Consider the following 26,335-nt stretch of genomic DNA (forward strand, 5'->3'; position numbering starts at 1 on the left):
ATTGTTTTAAATAGTCATGTGGCACTGAATAATGCTTAACTTGAGGTCTGGTTTAGGCCATCAGAGTAAGTACTGAGAATTGTTGCATTAATATTGCATGCAGGAGTTCTCATTTTCTGCCCATGACCCAAATCTGAGAAATTTCATCTTCCCTGGGAGTCACGATCAAGTGCAAATTAAAGTGAGAAAAAAAAAAAAAAGTAGTCTTTTTTCAACCAATCACAATTACTAAGCTTGATGCTGTAGTGCCCACAGGGAATACAGAAGACAACTGAGGGATGTAGCTATGGTGTTGAATGTTTGAATTTAAGCCCCAGTGTTTAGTCTGGGTTTGGGTCTGGGCTGATTTAGGGTCAGGTTTTGTGTGCAGGAGTTGGTGATGAAACTTAGGGCTAGTTTGATTCAGATCAGGTGGTTAAGATTTGGGTTAGAGTTTAGAAGTAGGGTCAGTGTTTATACTGTATGTGGGGGGGTCAGTGGTTTAAAGTTAGGGCGTGTTTGTTTCTTCAGAAGTTAAGGTTAGTACTGGGCTTGGGAGTCGGTGCTGGTATATTTCCATAGGGGTTTTGCTTAGGAGTCAGGAAGGGTTGGAGCCAATTCAGTTCAAACCAGGATGAGGGATTTCCTCAAAAATCATCAATCAAACTGCAAACCTTTTGCCATAAAATCGTTCTTATATACTCTACTCTAGTTTAAAGTTACATGTTGAAAGTGAACTGAACCCAATCCTGGCGTCAGGGCTAGTGCATTATGGGTAAGGTTATATTTGGACCCTGTCCTTTTGTTTAGGGTTAGGGTGCTGGAGCTAGCCTATGTCTTAAGCTAAGGTTTACATCTATCTGATTTGTCTCAGCACAATATTGTACAGAATAATGCTTTACAAAAAAGAGATTACAGTTACTTGTATTATTTTGGTGCTATATTTCATTTCTTCTGGGTTAGGATCAGGCTAGTCCTTTTCTTTAGGGTTGGGGTTAGCTTTGGGACTGCCCAGTTTCTTCATCCCTCGTCGTTGAGCCAGGCTGGAGGACAGGACAGGCTCCAGGAGCGGAGCAGGGGCGCAGCGCTTCAGAGCGGTGTAGGTGGCAGACAGAGCCCCCTGGTGGAATAACAGAAAACAACATTACATCATGTTAACTGTCTCTCTCCGCCTTAACTCCAGCACCATCTATCCAACACTATCATTCAAAGGTAAATAAGTGTCAGACAGCGCTCCCTGATGGACACAGTGAGGACAACTCGTACATTACATTTCATTCTGCTAATGCAATTTCTATTCATATTAACCCTAATAAATCTAAACAACAGAATCCTTCAAAGCCCAATCCTGCAGGTCAGATGAAAACATATTACATATACATACTAATACATACTAATACAAATCAACACACTAACACCACACTCAGGATTTTCACTTTTTGGCAGCTGGGATCACAGCTGTTTTTATCATCTGTATTTGGACAACTCAAACCATTACTGAGAATTGCACTTGAAGTAGATGTAATAGATATACACACAGAAAGGCTGATAATCTGACAATAATAAATATTTGGACTCATAGTCCAAGGTAATATTTAAGGGTTGCAGACATCTAGACGTCACTGCACATTCAAAACTTTTCATTATATGTTAAGAATGGTGACTTGATTTAAATTAATTTGGGGGTTAGCTACAAAAGGTGCAGTAGTTCTTGAATTGTTCATCAGATATACAGTAGTTTAAAAAAAAATCTCAAAGCTGACAGTCTCTGCTTTGGAAATTGCTCTGTTCTTACATTTCCACTATGTGACAACTGTCACATAGTGGAAAGTAAAGAGTAAAGTTTTAAGCTGTAAACATCACTCTAACTCTGTTCTATCAACAGAGGTAGATCATATATGAAAAACATATACATAAACTGGTAACTTGAAGATTACCAGACACACACACACACACACACATACAGCAGTCTGACCTTGACAGTGAGTGCGTCCTGACTGGTGAGCGCTCTGTCAGAGAGCTGGTCTCTCTCTACAATCCAGGGGTGACGAAGAACCTGCAGGGAATCACAGGGATAGCTTATTATTCTATAATGGACTCTTCTATTGCTGGTCCTAACAATGATATACAGCAATATAGCAAAGCTGAGCTACCTTTATCAGAGTGAAATATTTGGATTTATTGATACTTATAGAAGGTTACTACCTGGGGGGCAGTCAGGCGCTGGTGAGGGTCCACATGGAGCATCTTGATCACAATGTCCTGTTAGACATACACACACACACAAGCAGTCAGTCACAGCAGAAGTGTATTAAACAGTACCATAGTGATGTCAGTGACCCAACTTTGTAACTGTTGAAAATGTACAAATACCTGTGTACAATAAACCACTATAATTATACTTAAGCAGCATCTAATACCATGTCCTGATAACATTAAAGTTGATATTACAGACAGCTGGAGCCTTTCTCCAACAGAAAACATTAAGAAATGTAACCTTGGCAGAGTCTGACACCAGGTCCCAGTTCCCCCCGCTGATGATGAATTTCCCACTGCCGATTTGAGCCAGAATTTCCTCTGGAGTGTCGTCAGGACTGCTGGCAAATGGGCTGAAACTGATCAATAAGAAAAAAACACAATTGACATGTAGAGATCGCATGGGAAGCTGAATTATAATAACAGAGAGAATGATTCAGACCATAGAGAAGCTTCCAAACCCTTTGTTAGCTGGTGTGGAAAAGAATTGATAACCTTGGACATTATAAAACCCTGAACTGGGGTAAAAGCAAACACTGTACCTAGATCTAACTGTAGAGAAGATAAGAGAGATCGCCTTTGATTTTAAGAAGAAAGATACTGTCTCATACTGGCTTCACCCTTATTTAACCAGGAGAGTTGGCTAAGAACTCATTCTTATTTGCAGCAGTGGCCTGGGGGAGTATTTACGACGAGAGGCAGCGTTACACACACAGCATACTATACACACATATTCACACCGGGAAGCTGCGCAGCACTACAGCAGGTTTCCACAGCTGACCACTGAGCAGCCCCACTGTGCCATTATGCTTTAAACTTACCCAGCTATCATGGTGTAAAGCAGGATCCCCAGGCTCCAGATGTCACAGGCTGCATCATACCCCTGCTTCTTCAGAACCTGCACACACGCACACACGCATGAACGCAAGCGCACACACACACACACACGCACACACACACAAACAAACAAAACAAAAAACAGAACACTGAGGTCAATTTTTAGAGCGAGAGCATCAGATTTAGACAGAGTTTGATGGGATTCATTTCTGTAATTACTGATCATTTGTGTGTGTGTGTGTGTGTCAGACCTTATATGCTATAAAGGCAGCTCTTTAACAATGTGTTTAGTAGCTTTTTAATTATTATTATTATGATTATCACTATACCTCAGGAGCTATGAAAGTAGCTGTGTAACAAGGGGTCATCAGTAATCCATTCTCAGCTCTGAGTTGTTTGGCAAAACCAAAATCACATATCCTGATGCTTTCTGGGAGTCCAGTGTCATCACAATAGCGAATGTTACTGGGCTTCAGGTCCCGATGCACGACCTGAAAAGGCGAACACACACACACACACACACACACACACACGCACACACACACACACACACACACACACACACACACACACAATTTACATGTTACAGTATGATTATGTGTGCAGAATTGCATGACTTTTAAGGTGACTGTTTGGTTCCCTCCAACTGTCCTCCAATAGTCTCTCTCACTCTGGTTACACTTATTTCAATGACTTTTAGATCCAATCACATCAAGTCAGGATGCATTGAGTGACATAGAAATCAGATTTTGCTATCGGATCTTGAAAACCAGACAGGGAAGTTGTCAGGCCCAGAATACATAGTCTTGGACAGCAGGAAAGAGTAATGCAGACACAGATATATATCTATTTTCATACAGGGATGTGATTTGAAAAAAAAACAGTCTTTAGGATTTCAAAAATTGCATTGCCCAGGTTATTTGTCTGTGTCCATCTTACCCCCTGTGAGTGTAAGTATTCCACAGTCTTGGTCAGGGTGCAGATGATGTCTGACGCGTCTCTCTCTGTGAAGTTTGGCAATGTCAGGATTCTGTCCAGCAGTTCGTCTCCTCTCAGTAAATCCTGAACCAGGTACACACACTGGCCATTGTCATAGACCTGGGGCAGAAGCACACGCACGGGCATTCATATACGCACAAATACAAAACATATATGGTTTTTGAGACCTGACCATCAAGATCTATGATCCCACATCTCTGGGTGTCCACATTTGGTCTGAAAATGCCCATTACATGTCGTGGTGATATTTATTTCCCTTTGTGTCCAAATTATTTTACTTTCTCTCCATTTCTTTACATTGGCCATTTGCTCATTCTGACAGTATTACATCTATTATGCAGAATACCAATCACTATACAAGCCTGGCCACCAATCTGACTTATCAGATTACAATGCTATAAATGCAATGCAATAAAAACTGAAACAAATGTAATTGTTGCTAAAATTGTACGTGTAGCCAGTTTTGCCATTTTTCCAAAACATTTCTCTCTTTTGCTAGAGCTCTGTTTGAAGCTAGATGTGAAAGGAAACATTTTTCACATGTAAGTATGAATAGGGGATATTTATAGTTTGTGTGAGGGGTAGGTGTGTTAGACTTACATCCTTTAGGGTAATAATATTTGGGTGCTGTCCATATCTCAACAGAATCTCAATCTCTTCAGATGGATCTTTCTTTGCTCTGTCAATAATCTGACACAAACACAGAAACACACAGGAAATGTTTCAATAGTTGCAACTTCTAAATCTATATGTTGCAAAGGACTACTGCATTGTGGGATGGACTTGGACAAGTGTCAAGTCAAACCAGGAGGTGTGAATGCTTTATACACTTGGTCCATTCAAAAAATCTTCAGCGCACATTGGATGTATTTATAACAATTGTTGTTAGAGTTTGTAATAAATTTGATGCACTTCTATCAACTATTGGCCTCAACTCAAAATCTCCAGGAGCATATGTACAATTTCTGTAGCTACATAGATAACTTCAGGTAAATGTTTAGTGTCCCCTACCTTGACTACATACTCCACAGCAGTGACTCTGTGCAGACATCTCCTGCAGACAGCAGTCCCTGTCTGTCCAACTTCCTCCTTCAGCTCATAAACATCACTGAATAACACGTCACCATGGAAATGCTATGGGGACCACACACATGCACACACACACACACACACACACACACACACACACACACACACACACACACATACAAAAGGAGAGGTAGAGTTAGATTCTGTGTTCTCTTAATTTTACCATTATATTCTATATAGTAGAGTCATATATTTGGTCAGTGAGTCAGTTAATTAGTTAGTCCAGCAGTCAGTTATTGTAGGAAAATAGTTAGTCATCCAAATAACAATGATTCATCAGGGCAATGTTTGGAAAGGTCAGTGCCATTAGTTGGCCAGTCATTCAATTAGTCAGTCGGTTTATCAGTCGGTTAACTAGTCAGTCAGTGATCCATTCAGTCTTTCAGTTAGATAGTTAATTTGTTATTCAGTCAGTGAGTAAGTTAGTGAGTCATTTAATTAGATAGGTATTTAGGACATTGGTTAATTCATTAAAGGGATATACCTGTGCTATAGGGTTGATGTTGTTCACTTCCTGCCTTGAAGATGTTACCGTAGCAACACTGGGCTCCTGATTCTGATTAGTTGCTACAAAGCTGAAACCTCGAAACAACTGGTGTGTGTTTGCACTGGGAGGGATTCCTGGAGAATCTGGGTGTGCAAAAAGACACAGATAGAAACAAACACACACAATAATGTTCGTGGATACCTTGGTGTTTTAATGTCTAATGTATGTAATGTTTTTATTTACAATAAACTTGTGATGATTGGGGGGAAAGTTTCTTATTGCCACTTAAATGAAAAAGCAGTATGTTAGCTTGGTTGAAATTTCAGCCACACTTTATTTGAATAATCCAATGTTGATACTCAGCTTCCTATCAGCTGACTACAATGTGTCACTAAAAACTGTTGGATTTTACGGAGTTTCAAGTGATACTCATAATTGTGTGAAAAGTAGTCTATAGATATTCAATGTCTGGGTTAGGGTTAATCTTAGGGTTGGGGTTAATGTTAGAAATAGAGTCAGGTTAGGATTAGAATAAAGTCAGGTTAGGGTTACATAGTCTGTGGAGATGCATCAAATAGGCAAGTGACACTTTGTTGAACATCTACTTTTTTTGTCACCTGATAGTTAAGTATCAATACTGGACTATCCAAATAAAGTGTTACCAAAATTTTTCACTGAGCCCAATAGGTACTGCAAGCTGAAGATCTTTCCCCATGAAGTGCCTGTTAAAGAAAAATAAGATCAAGCTCATTAAGATCTTTGGTCTTGATGAACAGACATAAGCAAGCATGTTAATATAGTGCTATGTATGCATGTATGTGCGTGTTTGTGTATGTGTTACCAGTGGGTGTTCTGGAGGTGAACTCCGGGTCGAAGTGGAAAGTGTCTTCAGGTCTTCCAACCGATGGTTTAAACGGAGGCCTCATTTCCTTCCTGTACAACTTCTACAGAAAACAACAATATAACAATCATTAGTTGGTTTACTCACAAAATGACCCACATTCTGAGCTGTCAACAGGCATTTACAGAGCATAAAACATTAACATAACATAAAATTCATGACAATAATTATTTATATTTTGGTCAAAATCCATAATGTCTGTGATGGATTGTGATTTGACAAAATGTTTGTATCCCTCCCACTTCTATCTCACACTTCCATCCAAGTTTAATATAAGAATAGAGCACTGAACTAAGGAGGAGGTACAGTAGGTACTAAAGCCAGGGGGGGTTGCATTGTTGATTAGGTTAAATTAGCAGATAAATATAGGTTGCAGAGACAGCACAAATGTCTCTGTAAGGAGAGGGACAAGTTAGCTGACTAATAAAAGCTAAAACACAAAATTGTATTAAAATGGACCAAGTTGGCTTTAGGAAGGTGCATGAGGAGTAAATCTGACTGAAGAATAGTGGGAGACTGAGGAACAGCTTTCTAGGAAAGGCAATAGTACAAGCAGATAAGAGGATTTGGGACCATTCTGAGGACTTATACTAAATGTAAGTAGTGCTGCCTACAGACAATATGACTTTAAAAATCATGCTGTAAAAATGGAAAGCATTTCACACTACAAGCCAGACTTCTAGTCTTTCTATTGTGCAGGTGCACAAACTTGAAGATGAGCTTATGATAGAGATCACACGTTTGACAACAAGGAGCGACACATGCTGCGTGAATTGTTTGTGGGGTTCACCAACAGAGCCCTCTAACACCCAAATCTTGTAGAGCGCTCACATTACAGTGAGCTTGTACAGCACCAAATAATAGGAATAGGAACAGGAATATAAATATCACATTCCACAATGCTGCTGGTGTGTACTTCCTAAGAAATGACATTAGTAAATACACAGCTGTCAAAAGCACAGGGAGGAAGCTTTATGAGGCTGTGAATGATGGTGGTAGATCCTTTATAGGGGCTCCTCCTAATAAAGAGAATATGCTTGTTATGAGTGACAGGTATTAGGTAGCTCAGGGAATGGCAGGCAGATGGACACCTATTTCTGCCAAGGGAAAAGAGGCTGGGAGTACAAAGATACCAAAAATAGTCCTGTTTCTCAGATTTTATAATGAAAGTAATATTTGAGTTTGTGATTTGATGCTCTCACTGTGCATGCCATTGAAATACTGGCTAGTCTTGTTAGAGCGTACATTAGCCTGCTGGCAGGCCATCTAGCATAGGTGGTTTTCTCATCTAATTCAGAAACAGCAGGAAGACTTTATACTGTAAGTGTGCCAAAAAGAAATCAGAGAACAGCTAGCACATACACATACTAACTAACTCGAAGTTAGATAGAATAGAATAGAATAGAATAGAATAGAATAGAGGACAACTGTCCAAACTAGGTTGGATGGTAGTACAGTATGACGATCACAGTCACAGTGCCGTTATGTGACTCATCTATCTTTGTTGTGTAATATAATGTGAATAGTTGATGCAACTTAAGGCCATTTGATGTGAGTTCAAGGTGAAAACTGCTGTATGCCCATCCCACACCAGTGCATTATTTAAATAAACACATTTTAAATACATTTTTATTTACCATTCCCATCCTTTTTAGTAGGCAGTGTTTAAGTGTTTTACTGAGAGTGCCCAGCAGGAGTCGCCATCGCCATGTCACTAGGTCGCCTGCTTTATGTGAACTGGGAATAGCCTCGCGTGCCTAGAGGAAGACGGCACAGAGGTTGCCTCCTTGCTGCCAGCACGTGAGTAAAAAATATTGTTTCAGCTTTATTTATGGTGAGACTGTTATCAGTAATGCACATTCGTGTTTGCTAAAGCTATTACACACATGTGGGTAAAAGTAGAATCCATGTTAACTAATACTTTTGGTCAAAATGTGTTGATAAGCAGTTTGTTCACTAGCAAACTCTAGCTAGCTAGCCTGTTGAGTCCCTGCTGGTGTGGAGAGGCGCGCACGCATTATGAAGGGAGATCAACTGTTTTGCCCCCTATGCAAACACAATGGCACTTCCACACACTAACATGACACAAAGTCGACATCTTACAGTAGATACAGCTATTGCATTGTTTCATAAGTGCATTTACACAACAAAATTATTACATATTTTGCTGTAAGACTGAAATTATAATGCTAATTTGACTCTGTATATGTGCCTTTTTGCCTGCAGTTAACACCATCAAAGTCAGTGAGAGGATGACTTTTTTTTTGCTAGAACCAGGCTCCGCAGCCCTCAACACCAGCTCTGACCCTGACCCTGATCCTGATCCTGATCCTGATCCTGATCCTGATCCTGATCCTGACCCTGCCTCTGCCTCTGCCTCAAGCATCCACAGTGCAGGTAGCCGCCTCTGGGCCTTCTTCTATACAGTTATATACAGACAAAGACATGAGTTGCACCAGGGTTCATTCCGAGATGAGTTAAAGCATAAAGAAAAGGAAAGGGTAGACTTCAAGCCACCAAACAGACACTGGAGCAAACATGTAGATAATACAAATGAATATTTAATGAATGAAGCCTGTGATGATGAGGCTGCAGCTTATGTTAGGGATGTTGATGAGATAGAAACAGGTGACAGAAAGTTTGAACTTCTGTGTAAGAAGAGGGAAGGTTACATGGAGAAAAGAAAGTTAGAAATAAAAAAAAATGTGCGAGGCCAAAAGGCCTAAAGGATTTGCATAAGAAGCTGACGCGCAGGGAGAGAGGCAGAGAAAGTTCAGCATGAGAATGAGGAGCTAAGACTAAGGAACAAAGCCCCAGAACAGGCAACAGAAGAGAAAGGACTCTCCATAGTAAAAACTGCATAAGGAAGGTAGGCCAGAGAAGTCATAGGGTATCTGATTTGCTTGAGCAGGTGCAGGTTTTGCACCTGAAAGTTGAGTTCTTTTCATCATTTTCATTTTATGAATATGAAATTATCATGATAGACAGGCATTCATTGGAAATACACCAAACATTAGGTCTGAAATAACAAACTTTATGGATGTCCAAGAAATCATTAACAACCCAGTTACCCATTCGAAAACCTCTTCTCAATAAGAAGGTGTTTGTCCCAAAAGCACATATATGGCCTTGGAGGCATGACAGGTGGCACTGCAGCATGTGCAGGATTCTCTTCTGACAAAAAATTAAATCACTGTCTGTAGCAAGGCCACAGGGCATAAATATGGAAGCACGGGCATATTTTTAAAGGATGGCACTAGCTTGCGTTCAGGTTAGTGCGGCTTTGATAAAGTCAGGGAAATGATTCAGGATGCAGTTAGCAGCGGTGGCAGAAGGGTGGATGTTGAGTTTGGTGAGAACGCATTGAGATTCATTCTAATGCACCTGTGCTGATTTGAATGTGAGTTTTCCTGCTACTCTTTTGTGAGGATACCTCTCAAAGATTAAGAGTTTATTGACCGATAGGAGTAGCACAGAGAAGAAGTTAAATAAGATTCAGACAGAAGGCAGAGCAAACATTCTGCCCAATATAGTAGAAGGGTTTAATTAGCATAGTGAGGAGGAGAATTTAAGCCTCTTATTGATAGCTTGTCACATCAAGCCAACAACACTGTGAGTAAATGGGAAAATTTGGTGTTTGGCACTGATAGAGTAGGTAGCAAGTGAGGCACACAGACAGCCGATGGTGTAGGTGGAGACGATGGTGGGGATGTACGGTAGATGATAGAAGAAGTGGATCCTATGTTAGAAATAAGAGTGGCACTCTTTGACTACTCAGAACAGTCTGTAAACTTTTACTGGAATTTTGATGTGAGAAGAGAGGCAAGCCTGTCCAATTCAGATGAATAATTTCTGATGAAAAGGAATGGGTACGGCAGTATTCCCCTTGTCCTCTTTAAAGGTGCAATAAGTACGATTTTTGCTGTTCCATAACACAAAATGGCTTTCTAAGCTCACTTTCCGGCTCACTTTCAAAGCTCATTGTACTCTGTAATACGGCAAATGTCACATTCCACAACGTTGCTGCTGTGTACTTCCTCAGTAATGATCTCTAATGAACAAGCTTGATGAGGCTGCAAATGAGGACATTGGTCTTCCTCACTTCCTCAAGGCTGTAGGACATTAGGTGTGATTGACAAGCCAGTAGTGGGTCCTGTCTTGAGAAAGAGAACGTGCTTGCCATGCATGATACATAATATCATGAAAAAAGATAGGCAGATGGATGCACATTTCTGACAGGGGAAGTAAGTGTGTTTGAGGATGAAGGAACACCAGACAGTCATGCTTTTCATTGTTTAGTGGCACACTAATGCAGAGTTTGACATCCTTCTAACTAGCCTTATTAGGGTATGTAGTTGCGAGCTGGTAGACCATCTGCAGCACGGTTGTTACTCACATGTAATCCAGGAATTGCAGGAATAGCTTACAGATTTGCCAAAAACAAATGCCAGCTCAGAGCATGATTTTGTGATGTTTGACAGCCTACTTAGGAAGAAGCTTAGGGCAAAAAGAATGATTAGGCTACAGTTGAAGGAGTGATCCTTTTTAAGCAGAGCACGTCCAAGGAGTGGCTGTCAAGGTTAGATTGTGATAGGAAAGCACAGGTAATGTCTGTAGCCAGAAAATTTGTGCCTGAGCAGACAGACACTTTTTGTGAGAAAGCCCAGGCTATTACAGATAAGAGGATTAGGGTGTTACAATAAAGTAGGGCATGACAGGCAGACAGGGAAGTTGGGGATATTGCCACAAAGCGAAAAACTTGAGATGTTAAAATATGCATAATTGTGGACAACTGTTGAGGTAAATGAACAGCTGCAGGGTTTAGATGAGGGGAAACAACTGCTAGCTGTATAAGCACAGTTGATGTTCAGATATGTTGTTCTTCAAACGAAAAACTTAAACTTAACCTGAGCAAGAATATGGCCCTTTGATACTATGGTCAGTAAGGAGAAAAGCAGGGCTGCCGCAGGTCAGAGATCTCAATGCCATTGCAGCAGAACAGCTTGTTGGAAAGTTAGTCAGACATGCGCGCAATGAAGAGGATGGAGCAGCATCTGGTGTACGGCTACAGTGTCAGACTGGATAGAGATTAATGATAGTTGAGACAGATGGATTTATGGGGAGATTTCCAGCAGGGGAATGGAGTAAAAGTCTGTCAGTGCTGCAGACATGATAGATAAGAGAATAAAGCGCATGCCCATAGACAAGAGCAATTGCAACCAGGTATAGCAGTTGCTAGCAGGACAGGGAATTTGCTCATAAATCAATATAAATTAAGAAGAAAGTGTTTATAAATACCCTCTCTTAGAATGATGGAAAATATGAAAATGGTAGACGTGTGTAGTAAAGAGAGTGTACATACTTGTCAAAGGGTCATTGACATTTTTTGTGTCCAAATCCATAATTAAACAAAAAAGTGCAACAACTTTTAGATCTCATTGTTTTAGTGATCATACTAAGACATGAACGGCTGTATGTAGGCTAGATAAAACTACACTAAAATCTCAACATCTCAATTGATGCTGCCATTCATTTGAACATGAAAAATAGGTGCAACTGTATTCACGCAATCAAGATTAGATAGTGTCCGACCAGGTAATTATGATATTTCTAATTGGAAAAGCTGCATGGCAATGGCAAAATTTGAAACAATTAACTTAATATTGTAAAAAAGTCCAATGTTAATAGTATAACCTACTTAATGCCATGGGACCACACATCATTTTGCTTTCAATTTTGAATACCTAAGCAAAATAATGGGAGGAGGGAAACCACTTGTAATGCAGAATGTAAGAAAATGTATTCAAGCTTAACATCCCCAAGTGTGCAATAAGCCACTGGCTTAATGCACACAGTGTTCCAGTGTAAGATAACACGCTTCCACAGCTTTCTTGTTAAGCTTGAGTAAATTTTCTTACTTTCTGCTTAGAAGTGGTTTCCCTCCTCCCAGTATTTTGCTTAATATTTTGGCCAATTTGGGAGCCCTTCTTTGGTTTCCACCTTTTTACCTTTTACCTAGTTTTGAATATCTGACAGGACTATACAACTTTTAGCATCACATCAAAATTCCTACAGTAGCTGTCTCATGTAACCTCATGTAACCCTATTCTTACTGTGCACGTTCGTCCACTTAAAGATGACTTCAACAAGTTTTTGGGAAAGTCTAAAACATGGTGGGTACAAAACAGGATCGATCCATGGGCTGTAGGAGGAGTATATTCGGCTGAGACTACTGCTTAATTTTGAACAGCAGAAACACAAATATTGCGCACAGCATACAGTGATTGTTCTTCTTGCTAGAACACAAGATTATCTTTGTCAAAAAAAAATTATTCTGATTACTTGTGTTGGTGCAGATCACATTATTTAACGTTCATCTAAACAGTTAATGGAATTCAATGGCAAGAATTTTTTCCACTTGTCCAGTTGGGAAAGCCAGGTGTCACGGTGAGTTCTACCGGCATCTAGTATATTTACAGTATATTTAGTCAAGCAGCCAAAAATAAGTCTCCACTTCCTCTATAAATTTAATTATGTGTTTTGTTACTGTTCAATCGCAGCTATTTAAAGACATGTGTAACTACAGTGTCAGTGTTTTTGAGATTTTTTTGGGGGGCATTTTCGCCTCTATTTGACAGTTAAAAGTAGAGATAAACATGAAATATTGGGAAAGAGAGGTGGATGACATTCGACAAAGGTCCTGGGCCAGATTCGAACCCAGTATGCTATATTTACATGGTATGTGCCTTAGACCACTGAGCCATCAGGACACCCATTTGAGTGTTGTTGTGTTGAAATGACGTGTTTTAATCACTTTGGGTTCAACTTGGTGATTATGTTTGCCCTCTGGGTGTGTATTGGAGAGCAGCGCTCCCGGTGACCTGGAGGTACGTAAATCTCTACAGTGAAGTAAGTGACCAAATCTTTAACATGATCAATCTTCATGATGGCTTAAAGTAGGAAAATAAGGCACATGTTGAAAATGACTGGGATTATCCTTTAATGTTGATCCTGTATTGGTCTATAGCAGTGGTTCTCAACATGGGGTCCGGGGACCACCAGAGGTCCTTGAGGGGGTTCCAGGGGGTCCCCAGCAAATTGATGAATTGTTAAACATCACCATTATTTCTTTTACAAGAAGTTAACGCAATTAGAGAATGTAGAAGAATGACTATTTTGATCTTAGTTTCACCGTTATCTCTCTACCTACAATACAGATAGTCATGGAATTCTGGACAAAATCATATCTAACGATAAAAACAACCTCAGATTTGGGTCTGAGAGACAAAATCTCATCAAATGGGGGTCCGTGGCCCTAATGTGGACTAAATGAGGGGCCCTTGATATAAAAAAGGTTGAGAATCACTGGTCTATAGCATTTCCAGGGGGCATTCCAGGTCTTCTGCTATGACTTTTTGGCAACCGACACTAAATTTGTGGAATAACGTCTTTCTTATTATGCTGAGGTGAAACTAATAAAGAGATGCTCATATTTGCACCAATGTCTGAGCATATTAGTTTCAAAAGGGGCAGAAAACATGTTTAACATGAATGTTCCAGTTTAATTGGTTTCAAGGGGGGTTAGTAAAAGTTAAACACCAAAATATCAAAGTGATAAGCACATCTATTTTTAAATGGAATGGATATCATTTTTCATAAATTGTACTCACATTCCAGTCTATTGGTGCAAAGAAACGATGTCTCTTTATCTCTTCCACTCCTTCTGGTCCTGCACCTGTCAATCACACAGATTGATGTGTTACGCAAACACACAGCGTGTCATATTGTATACCTTCAATTATTTAGACCTGTCAGGCAAAACACATCACCTCCACCCGTCTGTAAAACATACAAAGAGCATGAAAACATCAATGTGACCTGTCAATCATTCGTTGCTCTTAGTCCAACACACACACAGTGATGACACTTAGTCCTGCAACGTTAAGGCCAGTCTGTTAGGCCTGTTACTCAAACAGAAAGACACAGTGGTCATTTGGACTATAGCCTGCATGGTGTCAGACTAATAGTCAAATGCTCAGCAAGCATGATGTCATTCAAACCTGTCAATGGAAACCATCATCACCACTATCTAAGCTAATACATTACAAAAAAGTGATGTTGTATACAAATTGTTTTCAAAATTAATTTCACTTTTGTATTCAGGAAAGGGATGCCTAGCTGTGTGTTTCAGTTAGATGGAAATTAGCTGTTACTTTCATTTTGCTTTGTAAGCTGAAACTTCAATACATCAATACTATTACCACAGATTGCCAGGTAAAGTTGTTGCAAACTTGTGCAGAAAAACCTGTGATGTAATACACCCGCTGGCAACCATAGTGGAGGTCCATAGCTCTTGGGCAACAACATCTGAGAAGAAGCTCAACAGTATTGACTATCAGTTTTTGATATATTGATATATTTTTGATAATATGCTAAATATTATCAAAAATATATCAATATATCAAAAATTGACATTAGTTGTGCACTGCCAACTCTCCAATGGACCTCCATGATGGTACCAGCTGTGGTTACTTTGTAATGCAAGTGATATCATCAAAAATAATTTGCATACCAGAAGAGGATTGTGGGAGTTGTAAAAAACCATGGTTAAGATATGAAGATTTATTGTTAAACAATTGTCCAGTAATACAACTTAAAGTAACCTCCATTATTAGATAGATACTGCTCAATAAGGAACCATGATATGTAGAAAATGATTTTTATCACAGTTTGAACCCTCTCACTTAACTTTGACTTACTTTTCACTTAAGGTCACAGCTACCATCTAACGCCATTTTGTCTCACATTTTGCATCCCTCCAAGTATTAAGGCACTGGCCTTAATAATTAGTGATGCAAAGTACCACAAATGATCCCAGTTGCTAGGTAGGCGTATAACCTTTATTGGGAAAACATATTTGTCTGTCTATAGCCAAGGTTCACTTTTTATACATACCTAGTCGATTAGCAGGGTTCCTCTTGAAGAGCGCTCTCAACAAACTCTGCACCTCAGGACTGAGAAACTGTGGCATTCCCAACTTCGCCCTGCACAGACAGGAAAATAAACATGTTTATGTAAACACCAATATTCTCTATTACGGAGGCATATTCATATTTTACCCTGTTTAATGTTGCCAATCAGTGCAAGTTTGGGTTCCAAGGTAAAAATCTTACTCTTCCATTTATTCATGTATGGTGGGATATTCTGAGATTGATATATGAAGATACATATAAACAGCATATCCTGAATGAACCATAACTGAGATATGAGTTATTCAGAATACTATGAGCATAGAAATGTAGTCACTCTGAGAGAAAGAGGAGGCAGAGAGGAAAATCTGAGGAAAGAGGATGAAAGTACTACCAAGTTGTAGTAACAACATCTGTGTACTGCATATCAAGAGAACCACTGTTAGATCATTGGTACATAAACTATCAAAAAAGAAAACGATCAAACAGCAGCAACACAAGCAAAAAACCTTTTAGTAAGTAAAAAAAACACCAAATTAAGATAAAAACCCAGACTATTACTCTGTTAGGATTTGTTTGTGAGTAAATGGCCTTCAGAATAAGAGCAATAAATGATAGAGGGTGAAATGGTCTTACTTAAGAATGAGCGCCATTGTTTCCTTGCGGTCTTTTCCCTGGAATGGTAACGATCCTGTCAACATCTCAAACTGGAAAACAAACACAACAGTTGTGTCAGAGCTCATGGCAGCTGGCCAATAGAAGAGCTGCCCCATCTAGACCTCCAATTAAAAGAGTTAATAAAAAGTTGGAAGTCTAGGGCTACGTTCCATTTAAAGGGGACATCCCACTTCATGATGCCCAGTGCGCTCCACTGTGTACTGAGTGCCAGTTGGATGAACTGTGGTCATCTTCTTCCTTTGCTCTAAAATCTCACGCACAATAAAAGCTGCACTGGTGATTTGCTTTCCCCCACAGGTGAACAAGCCTTTGTTTGCACTGATAATGCTAACATTAGCAGTAACTTTAGCTGCGTAGCAAATGTTACCCCTGTGTTTTTAGTTCACTCCATGCTACTGATATATTTTTGATAAACTAAATGTATGACCACAATCACAGCGTTTGTGTTTTGTTAAATATTATTGTTGTTAGTGGACACTTTGCTGTTAATACTGACACAAATAGCAAAATGGAATATTGCGTTAGTTCAGGCAGAACACTGAAGTCGTGCATGCTATCAGCTGATTGGCTATCAGCTGTCCCATCCAAACAGCACATCAGCTGATCAGACTCTGACTGAACAACAACAAAAAAATCCAATCAGCTGAAAATGCACTCAACACTATTTTACAACACACTTAAAGAGGCATTAAGTAATTGACCGCTATCGGTGAAAAGTTGGAATTTAAATTCATTTTTATCGTCATGGAATATTGTATAAATATTGTTATATTGTGTAAAATGTAACACTTCCAAAATAAATATGTTTCTTTTAAAAAGTCTCTTGGGTTTTTCTAAACTGTATGACATAATTCCTTTACATGCTGCTCAGGGGGTGTTTTGAAATGATGAGTTATATTTGTTTGTTATATTTGGTGCATGCTTAGTCCTAGCCAAGGGCAGATAGAGATGACACATTTCCCCGGTGCCCTGGTGTTGCTGCCAGCTGTCAGTGAATGTTTACCTCCTTTCCAGCATTAGTAAAATAAGCCACAAGGCTAACAAAAACAGGCAAAATGTGGCAGATAAATGATTAGTGAAAGAGATGGGGCCTAATCAACCAGATATTGTAATTAAGCAACCAGAAGAAAGACAAATTAAGAAATCAGTACACTGGCTGAGGAGATACAGTGAAGTCAATGAGACACTGCTTTCCATGCCTGCTGTTTTTGACAGCAGGATCAGACCCAACATGCAAGTCAATAAGCAAACTAATGTGCGATCAAAGTGAAATATTGTTTTAAGATTTAAGCCAGTCTTACCATCAGTACCCCGAATGACCACCAGTCAGCGCTCTGTGTGTGTCCTCTCCTGTTGACGACCTCTGGAGCCATGTACTCTATTGTCCCGCAGAAGGAATAGGCTCTTTTGTCATGCTCTATGGCTTCCTTACTCAGCCCAAAGTCTGCAACCGAGAGAGAGGAGAGAAAGGGGAACAAAGGCAAAAGTGAGAAAGATGGACAGAAAGAAATGAGATGGACAGAAGGACAGAAAAAAGGATTGTTTGTGGTTTTGGGCACTGACCAGTTATCTTGATGTGTCCCTCTTCATCCAGAAGAATACTGTTGGGGAAGAAAAGAGCATCACCATCTGCTTCAGAATTATAAATAGTCAAATAAATAGATACAGAGTCAAAATAATACTAATATATCTAGAATTAACATCATAAATTACCAAACTATATCATCCACGTCCTCCGTGTGTGTGTGTGTGTGTGTGTGTGTGTGTGTGTGTGTGTGTGTGTGTGTGTGTGTGAGAGAGAAAGAGACCGTACTTTTCAGGTTTGAGGTCCCTGTAGATGATCCCCAGACTGTGTAGATGGTCCAAGGCCAGGGCCAACTCTGCAAGGTAAAACTTGACGTCCTCTTCTGTAAACATTACCTGGAATAAACAAAGATATGTATACTATATACTAAACAATATGTAACGATGAAAAACAAGTAAAGAAAAAAAAAATGAATCAAAGAAACAACTGGACAGAAATGTGAGCAGGTAAAACTTGCCTGAGGGAAAAGATAATTAGTCAGAAAAATATAAACAAGCAGGAAAGAGGTAGCTGTATTGCTCAGGTAGCCATGTAACTCTCAAAATAATCATGAAATAACTTCCCATTTGGCTGCAAGACATCCATTTTAAAAAGCAGCAGGATAGCTCAGGTTGCCAGCTAAGTCTAAAAATAATCATGAAATAACTTCTCACTTGGCTGTAAGACACCCATGAGAAACAATATCCAAGTTTAATTTGACAAATTATTGAAAACATCAACAAGTACATATGCATGAATAGCTCTTTGAGGAAAACTTCAGACCAGACACATGGTAACCGTTGTATAATACCCTTGAGCACTTTCTTTAGTGTGATTATGGGTACTGTACCCTTGGTGATACCGATGCCTTGTACCTATTGCATCTTCATCATACCTATAATCACAGTAAAGAACCCCCTCTCCGGTATTAATGCTGTATTAGCTGGCGAACCCTGCTTCTTCGGCTACACCCCAGGGAGCGTTCAGCAACATAGCTGCTCTGCTCCATTCAGGTCTGGATTAACTACAGATTCCAGAAGTTGGCAGTTGTGTTACAGTTAATCCTGACCTGAGTCTCGTTGAGCGCCTACCAGGTACATTGCTCTAAAGAAGATGGTTTCAGATCAAAATGATAACCGAGAATTGACAACTACAACCAGACTAGTAAACATTCTGTTAGCAGTGTTAACAACAAAACTCAACTATCACTTTTAAAACAAAACATCACACCAATGACACTGTATGTTGTTTGTTTGTTGACACTATGAGTAGGCAATTTGTGGGACGGGGTCAAACACAAAAAGGGCACTTATTTTCCCCCCTGGGTAGCTGGTGTGCTCTTTTTCAAAGCAGCCTGCTCCAAGCAGACCTTGTGCTGTGGATATTCTCCCCTGTTTCAAGTGAAGACGGGTAAAGGCCAGGCACTCTATCAGTAGCAGACATACCTCTTTTGACAGACGAGTGAAAAGGTCTCCTCCTCTGAGGAAGTCTAGGATCAGATAGAGCTTCCCCTCTGTCTGGAAGGCTACACACACGCACACACACACACGCACACACGCACACACACACACACACACACACACAAAATATCAATAATACAACACGTAGAGACCTGCAGTAGGTAAACTAAGGTTTTTTCAGGCTATATTGCTGTATGTGGGAGGATCTGTATATGTGCGGTAGACAGAATACATTAGCTTGAGGATGTAGCCAATCAGAAATGACCTCCCGCCATTTTTTTTTCTTGTCTTAAGCTGTTCATTGTATAAAAGTTCACAATAGCTAATCAGCTAAGCTAACATTAACAGCTCCAACTTCTCCAGTGGAGCTTCTCAGTGGCCAGCAGTGAAGGCTGGTTGTACTGGGCAGCTCCCAAGTGTGACTGTATGTGTAATTGTGTGAATGTGAAGCCAGAGCGTTGCTGGAAAAAGATCGTGTGCTCAGTCGACTTTCAATAAATGGTCAATAATCCCTAAAGGTTTAATATAAAATAAAATAACATTCCTCAGCTTCTACATTTCCCTTTATTTCAGAAGACTTTCCAAAAAAAAAAAACCCTTCCTAACCCTCTCTATAACTTCTCTGTCACGTTGGGCGGCAAAAAAATATTCTGAACCTCTTTTTTTATTTTTACTCAGCAATAAAAGCAGTACCTGGCTTGGTGTATGCAAGGGTACATACTGGCAGATTTTCTGTGTTTAACAGGATTTTCAGAGACAGAGATTAAAATCAGCACCTAGATAGAAAGGTCAACAGGCAGCCAGACTCACCATAGTGCAGTTTAACTATAAATGGGTGGTTCACTTCTGCCAGAATGTCTCTTTCCATCTTAGAGCGCACGCGATCCCGAACTGAGGAGATGGTTGAGGAGAGAGTGGAGTTTATTTACTATTAGTAGGGCATTCATTCTCAGTTATTTCTAAATATGTTGGTCATGACAACTTTTTCATGCTAACGGTATGTCAGTATATTTTAATTTTGAAGAAAATGCACTTCTGTAATTGCTTTAATTGAAACTGAAATGGACGCAGCTCATGGTGTCGCTTGTCTGTTGTGAAGTTGAAACAACAACAATAACAACAACAGTGTTAAAACAGCATCTGTCTCCTTGACCCCCTCCCCCCCCAGAGCGTGACGGGATGAGACCATAACTATTGAAATTTCAGAGGTGCAGGTTAAGAGGATTAAGGCTTGTACAAAGATACTAAATCAGCACACATCCCAACCTGCTTTTACAGTACATCCTCGTTTACAATAATCCCATTTTGTTTATCTGAATCAAAAGTACAAACTAACCTCTTTTACCCCAAATCCTCTTGAATGTAGGGCATTCTGGGATCTGTGACAACCATATATCTCTGACCACTGCAGTGCATAACTACTATTTAACCTTGAAAACATGATAATCATAAAAATAGTTAAGTATTTTCTTAATGTTCTTATTTTGCCTCTTAAGAAAAAAATCTTCTTGAAAGCAAAGTCCTCAGTTTTTTTTTCTTAACTTTAAGATACAATTGTTGCAGGGAAAGGCTAAGCCTCTAAATTCATTTTAGACAAGTACTATTTCAAAGTATTAATAGTTTTACTTACTGTATCTTACATTTTAAGCTAAACATTTTATTGTTAAGCTTGGCTTGTCACTATTTTTATTTGGTGTATGTCTCATGTCCCATGAAAAGAAGGTAGCAAATTAGACAGACAGGCCTTTAGCCAAAAGGCAGTAACCAATGTCTTGGCCTGTTCCTGTACTTAAAGTTACTTATTTAAGTTGACCATAGCCACCCTAAATAATTGCTCCAAATTGTTTTCTATGGAAGTACTATGGGTTGCAGCTAGGGAGGAAAAGACTGCTGAGAGACAGAATATACCCTCTTACAGTTGTACAGTACAGTACAAATATATCCAGTTTATGTCATGTATACTTTATGAACTCCTTCATTACCTTTCAGTGTGGCTTTCTTCAGCACTTTCATGGCATAGAGCTGTCCTCTGTCCAGTCCTCTGATCTTTCTCACCAGGAAGACCTGGGAATCATCAACAACATTCATCACTCTCATCATCATCTTTTCTGAGAGAGACTATTTTGTGGTAATCATAACAGGTTGCTGGTTTTAAAAGTAAAATACAAAAAGTTGGGTTTAGCATTTCAAAAGACTAAGTGTTAGCTACATTAGTCCTTAAACACTGACGTTTTGCTCACTCATATCTTGCTAATTAAGTAAATCCCATTAGAGTGACTTCAATTCTCTCTCATTTCAAACAATTTAGCAAGTGGGTTTTTGTGGATTCAAATACACTACAGTTAAAACCATGACATAGGGCAGACGTCTGAACTCCAAATGTCTGTAGTGAAATTAGTTGTGGTCACATCATGCATGTAATCCAAGAGGAGTTCATACACCTTGTTGTGCAGTTGTGGGATCGAGAGGGCAAATTGTAGCGTGGCTCCAAATCCTTCATTAAGCGGTGGAAGCCCGCTGAGGACTGATCATCCACTGCAATAAACTCACTAATCCTCTCTTAGTGTTTTTTTGTTTTTTAAGCTTTTTTGTTGTCATGGGGTAATTTATCTCATTCTTTCAGCACATCCTTTAACATTTGCAGCTTGGGCCCCGATTAAATTAGTAGTATTGTAATTAGCTCTGCCGCTGCCGCCCCTCCAAACACTTGCAGGGCAAACATTACAATTAGCTGTTTGACTGCTTTCAGTTTCCAGTTTAAAGTACTTCCAGACCCAGCTGCTTCCAAACCATATGTGGCATCACCTCAAGTGGTGGATGGTGCTGGTTTACGGCACAAATAATTTCTGCATCAATTTGCATAAATGGTTCGGCGGGGGGAAACTGAGTTAATAAATAAATGAATTGGAGGTTGATCGGAAAACCTGTAGCTGATACTGATAGATCAAAATTTGATTTATCAGTTTTTCAAAATTCCGATTTCCAGTATGCAACCCTAATCTCATCAGTAATAAATTGCTTAAATTTATGAAAGAGTGGTTATTTTAATATTTGCTTGTTCGTGTCAGTATTAGACTTAGTGTCAAAGGTTATTGTTTGGGTGGTAGTGTTAAGGTTAGCATTCGTTTTCCCTGTCCCAGCACTGATCACCTGGATTGGTGCTTTCTCTCCACTCTCCTTTACATGGGTTGTGGTTAGACACACGGTTTAGCTTGAAGTTTCAGAGGCTATGATTAATGTTGATATGATCCCACTGTACCTTTCCATAGGAGCCCTGTCCCAGCACCTTAAGCAGCTGGAACTGAGATGGGTCTGCTTTCTCACAACCCTCCTTAACATGGTGGCTGATATCAATCTCCTTCAGTATACTGTCATCCTGAGGAAAGAGAGAGACAGAAACAGAGATAGACATCACACTTTAGTATAATGTTCATACATTCATATGCTGAGAGAGAGTGGCCACTTTGTTTTTTCTTGTATTTTTATATCAAAATCCTGGTACTTATGCTTCCTGGAAAATGGTGTCTTTAGTGATTACCACATGGTGTACCAGTAGGCGTACAGAAAAATTATATTTTTGAACAATCCCGCCCCTCCCATCAAATAAAACTGCCTTAATCTCCCTAAAATATATCTCATTGGTTTACACTTTTGAATGATCCCTCCCCGCATTATGTCCCAAAATGCATCAAATTACGGAAGCAAGATGCTCTTTTCATTGTGACTTTAAACAGTTTGGCGGTATTGTTCATGTAAGTTTCATGCCAATAAAACATACTGAACTGAATGTGAGAGAGAGGCAGAGACATTGCTGTGTTAGTTGGATGTGGCTGCTTTATTGAACATGGTCACTCACTTACAACCCATCACACACTGCTTGGGCTATAGGAGAAAAAATAATTATCTCTCACAGTTGGTTACCTATGAGCAAACATGGTGTTTATGTACAGTATTGACTGAGGTCACAGGCAGTGACACTGTTATGTAAGCTGCCTTTTTCAGCCTATTCAGTTTGCTCAGTGGAGCGGATGACAAACTGCCAACCAGTGGCACAGCTTAGATTTGTTGATATGACAATGTATATCTGAACAGCTGTCAGTTACAGAGTAAAGAGTTCTCCATTCTGTTTTGAGTGAAGTTTGCATTGTATCAAATGCTTACAGGACCGGGTAGACCTATAAAGGTAGGGCTTGTAGACAACAGTTAACACTTGGTAGAAGAAACACTTTTAAAACTGGTACAACCACTGAGATCAAAATCTCAAAAGAATGAAGCTAGTTTGAGTTTTTGAAATGTATATACATATTTTTAATACTGTTGAAAACAAAGTCCACATGTGCGTGTTCATTCTCTCATTGAGTTGTTTGTTGGACTGAAAATACACACAGCAGAGGAGGAAAAGGAACACTTTTTCCTATAAGCAATATACTGTATAGTATGCTTGCTACTACTACTTGCTCTGTGTTTTTCTGTTTCCATGTTTTTGTGTTGACACAATCACATACACCTCATTAATTTAGTTCCACAAATGCTCCCGCAATTTCCATTTCCTGCAGCAGATATGATTGATAATACCAGTTTGTAAAATGTATTTCCTTCTCATAGCATCATATAGATAAAGCTTTATTTATAGAAGGTATGTTTAACTTGATGTTGTCCAAGCCTTCTGCTCTAAATTGACTTCAGTTGTTCATCTGTTAATGTGGGTGGTAGAATTGACAAAATTGCCTGCCAATGCCAGAATCTGTTTGGAGGCCCTGTTGGGATCAAACTCCATCAGAGGTATCAGTTGTTCCCCTCCTGGCATGGGGTCGATCCCTCCCTTTTGGAATCGTCATTGCTAAGACTCAGAGTCAGTGTAAAGCTGCAAAAGATCAAAGCTTCCCTTAGACTTGTTAGTGTCTGGACAGCAAAACAGTGTTCTATCTCTGTAGCAGGAGCTTGATTATTTCAGGCTGGTTTAATAACCCAGATCCGTTTACCTGTTACAATGTACTCTAGAGTAGTGTAGATCCAAGTGTAGTCACAGATGAATCCTCATTGAAATAATGCCAAAATGCTGGAAACAAAACCTGACAATAAGACCAGTCTTACTCAAACAATATGCTGTTCAAATTCAGACTGAAACTTAAACAGGGTGTAGCAGGGGTGGCGTCCATCAACCAGAGGATACGGGTTCAAGCCTCCATTCCAGCAAGCAACCTCCCTGCTGGACTGTCCTTGAGCAATTTGAGACACTGAACTATTACCAGCTCCAGGGAGGCTGATCTGTTAGCTGACCCTGACCTTTGACCTTTCTGTGGAGGGTACAGTGTCTCTACAGGCAGCGATAAAGTATCACATTATTATTGTGGACAGGCAGCCAGAGAGACAGGCATACAGATAGGCGGATAGACAGCTGGGCGAGCGAGAAAGACAGACAAGCAGTCATACAGACAGGTGGAGAGCCTGTCAAGTTGATTCATCAGGTCGGCCACGGCAAGGCAGGAGGGTGAACCGAGGAGGGGAGGGGGAGCTGTGTCTATTTATATCCCAAATATACAGGTAGCTGCAAACAAGATACTGCCTCTCTCTCTCTCTCTCTCTCTCTCTCTCTCTCTCTGTTTCTCCCTCTCTCTCTCTTCCTCACCCCACTTGTCTGTTTGGGATATAAATAAACCACCACTGTCCTGGCCCACCACTGAATCAATCTGTCTGTATCAATTTGTCTATCAATTTGTCCGCCTGCTTGCCTGTTACCCTTTCTGTCTCTCTCTTTGTCCCTGTCTGTCCGTCTATCTATTTATCTCTCTATCCATGTAGCTAGCTATCTATCTGTCTGTTTGTCAGCCTATCTGTTTGACCTTCTCATCCCCTCGTCCTCTGGATTCTGGTATTATACCCTTTGCTAGTACCACATCACACACACACACACAGACAGAGAAACATGCTGTAACGATGCAGCAACCCCTCCTGTACCGAGCCACAACAAACCAAATCACACTCACAGATATTCCCTCCCACACCCACTGTCACGTGCGCACACACACACACATCGACTCCTCCACAATAACGCAATCCCCCCTGCCAGCACACACACATGCACATACAAAAACACTCACATGTATTAGCCTCTAGTGAACAGAAGTTTGTTCCTGGGTGGGTAGATAGATAGATAGATAGATAGATGAATGGACTTACTAACCTCTAGTTGGCAGAAGCTTGTGTTGTTTTTGTTTCTTGCTGCCTTGTTCTTCAGATAGATAGAAAACCATCTCCGCACTGTGAATTTTCGCATGCTGGTATCCATGGCGACGAGGAGTCCTGTCTACCTATCCCATAATAATAATCATCTCCCTGTGGGGGGGGGTGTCCTGGTGTCCTAAGGTGCAGACCGAGAGAGAGAGAGAGCTTCTGTTTGTCTATTGATTTCTATTTGTTTCTCAGCTTCTCGATTGGCTCATCCTCAATGCAGCCGTCGCTTTTTAGTTTTCCCATCATTCACATTCGCTCTTCGTCTCTCTCTGTTGGTCTTCAGCCGTTTCTCGCTCTTGCGTCTCAACTGCAGCGGTCAGAGCTACAGCGTAACACAGCAGCTACCTGCACAGATAGAGAGGCAGAGAGACGGGTTGACAGACAGGGCAGGTCCTCCGGTTTGGGATTGTCTTCTATTTGCAGCAGGTTGGCAGCGTGAGGCTGTAGGGAGAGGTAACGAACAAATCTGTTCCGCTGAATTGGGACAAACAGAGGTGTGTGTGAGCTCTCTCTCCTTCCCTCTTCCCATCGCTCTCTATGTCTCTGTGTGTGTGTATGTGTGTGTTCATCCCCTGCTGCCTCTATCTCTCTCACTCTCTCTCCCTCTCTCTCTCTCACTCTCTCTCTCCCTCTCTCTCTCTGCAGAACAAGGGATTGTCACCAGTCACATTGTGTGCCAGTGAGCCCCGACCCCTCCCTTCCTCTATCCCTCCCTCGTTCTCTCCCTGTTCCTCCCCCTCACCTCCTCCCCCCTCCCTCTCATCCCCTCCTCTCTGTGTCTCCCTCTCTCTTCCTCCCACCAGCATACAGCAACAGCTGGCTAGGTCACATGGTCTAACACAGCTACCTCTCTCTTTCTCTCTCTCTCCTTGTCTGTCTCTC

General features: G+C 40.4%; 1 protein-coding gene across 1 annotated transcript; it reads right to left on the reverse strand.

The window, feature by feature from the left end:
* Window positions 1-949: 949 nt before the first annotated feature.
* Window positions 950-25,523, reverse strand: rps6ka2 (ribosomal protein S6 kinase, polypeptide 2). The gene is made up of 22 exons (XM_071907051.2): window positions 25,404-25,523; window positions 22,479-22,595; window positions 21,202-21,283; window positions 20,030-20,110; window positions 19,205-19,284; window positions 18,009-18,115; window positions 17,759-17,796; window positions 17,497-17,639; window positions 16,154-16,224; window positions 15,504-15,592; window positions 14,219-14,283; window positions 6,489-6,591; window positions 5,645-5,790; window positions 5,083-5,205; window positions 4,672-4,761; window positions 4,012-4,170; window positions 3,402-3,563; window positions 3,057-3,133; window positions 2,477-2,594; window positions 2,185-2,241; window positions 1,955-2,035; window positions 950-1,099 (listed from the first exon to the last, which is right to left on the reverse strand). The coding sequence occupies exons 1-22, from the start codon at window positions 25,506-25,508 to the stop codon at window positions 950-952; spliced, it is 2,244 nt and encodes a 747-aa protein (XP_071763152.2). The 5' UTR covers window positions 25,509-25,523.
* Window positions 25,524-26,335: the final 812 nt, after the last annotated feature.

Source organism: Centroberyx gerrardi, chromosome 1 (genome assembly GCF_048128805.1).
Source record: "Centroberyx gerrardi isolate f3 chromosome 1, fCenGer3.hap1.cur.20231027, whole genome shotgun sequence".
Taxonomy (NCBI): domain Eukaryota; kingdom Metazoa; phylum Chordata; class Actinopteri; order Beryciformes; family Berycidae; genus Centroberyx; species Centroberyx gerrardi.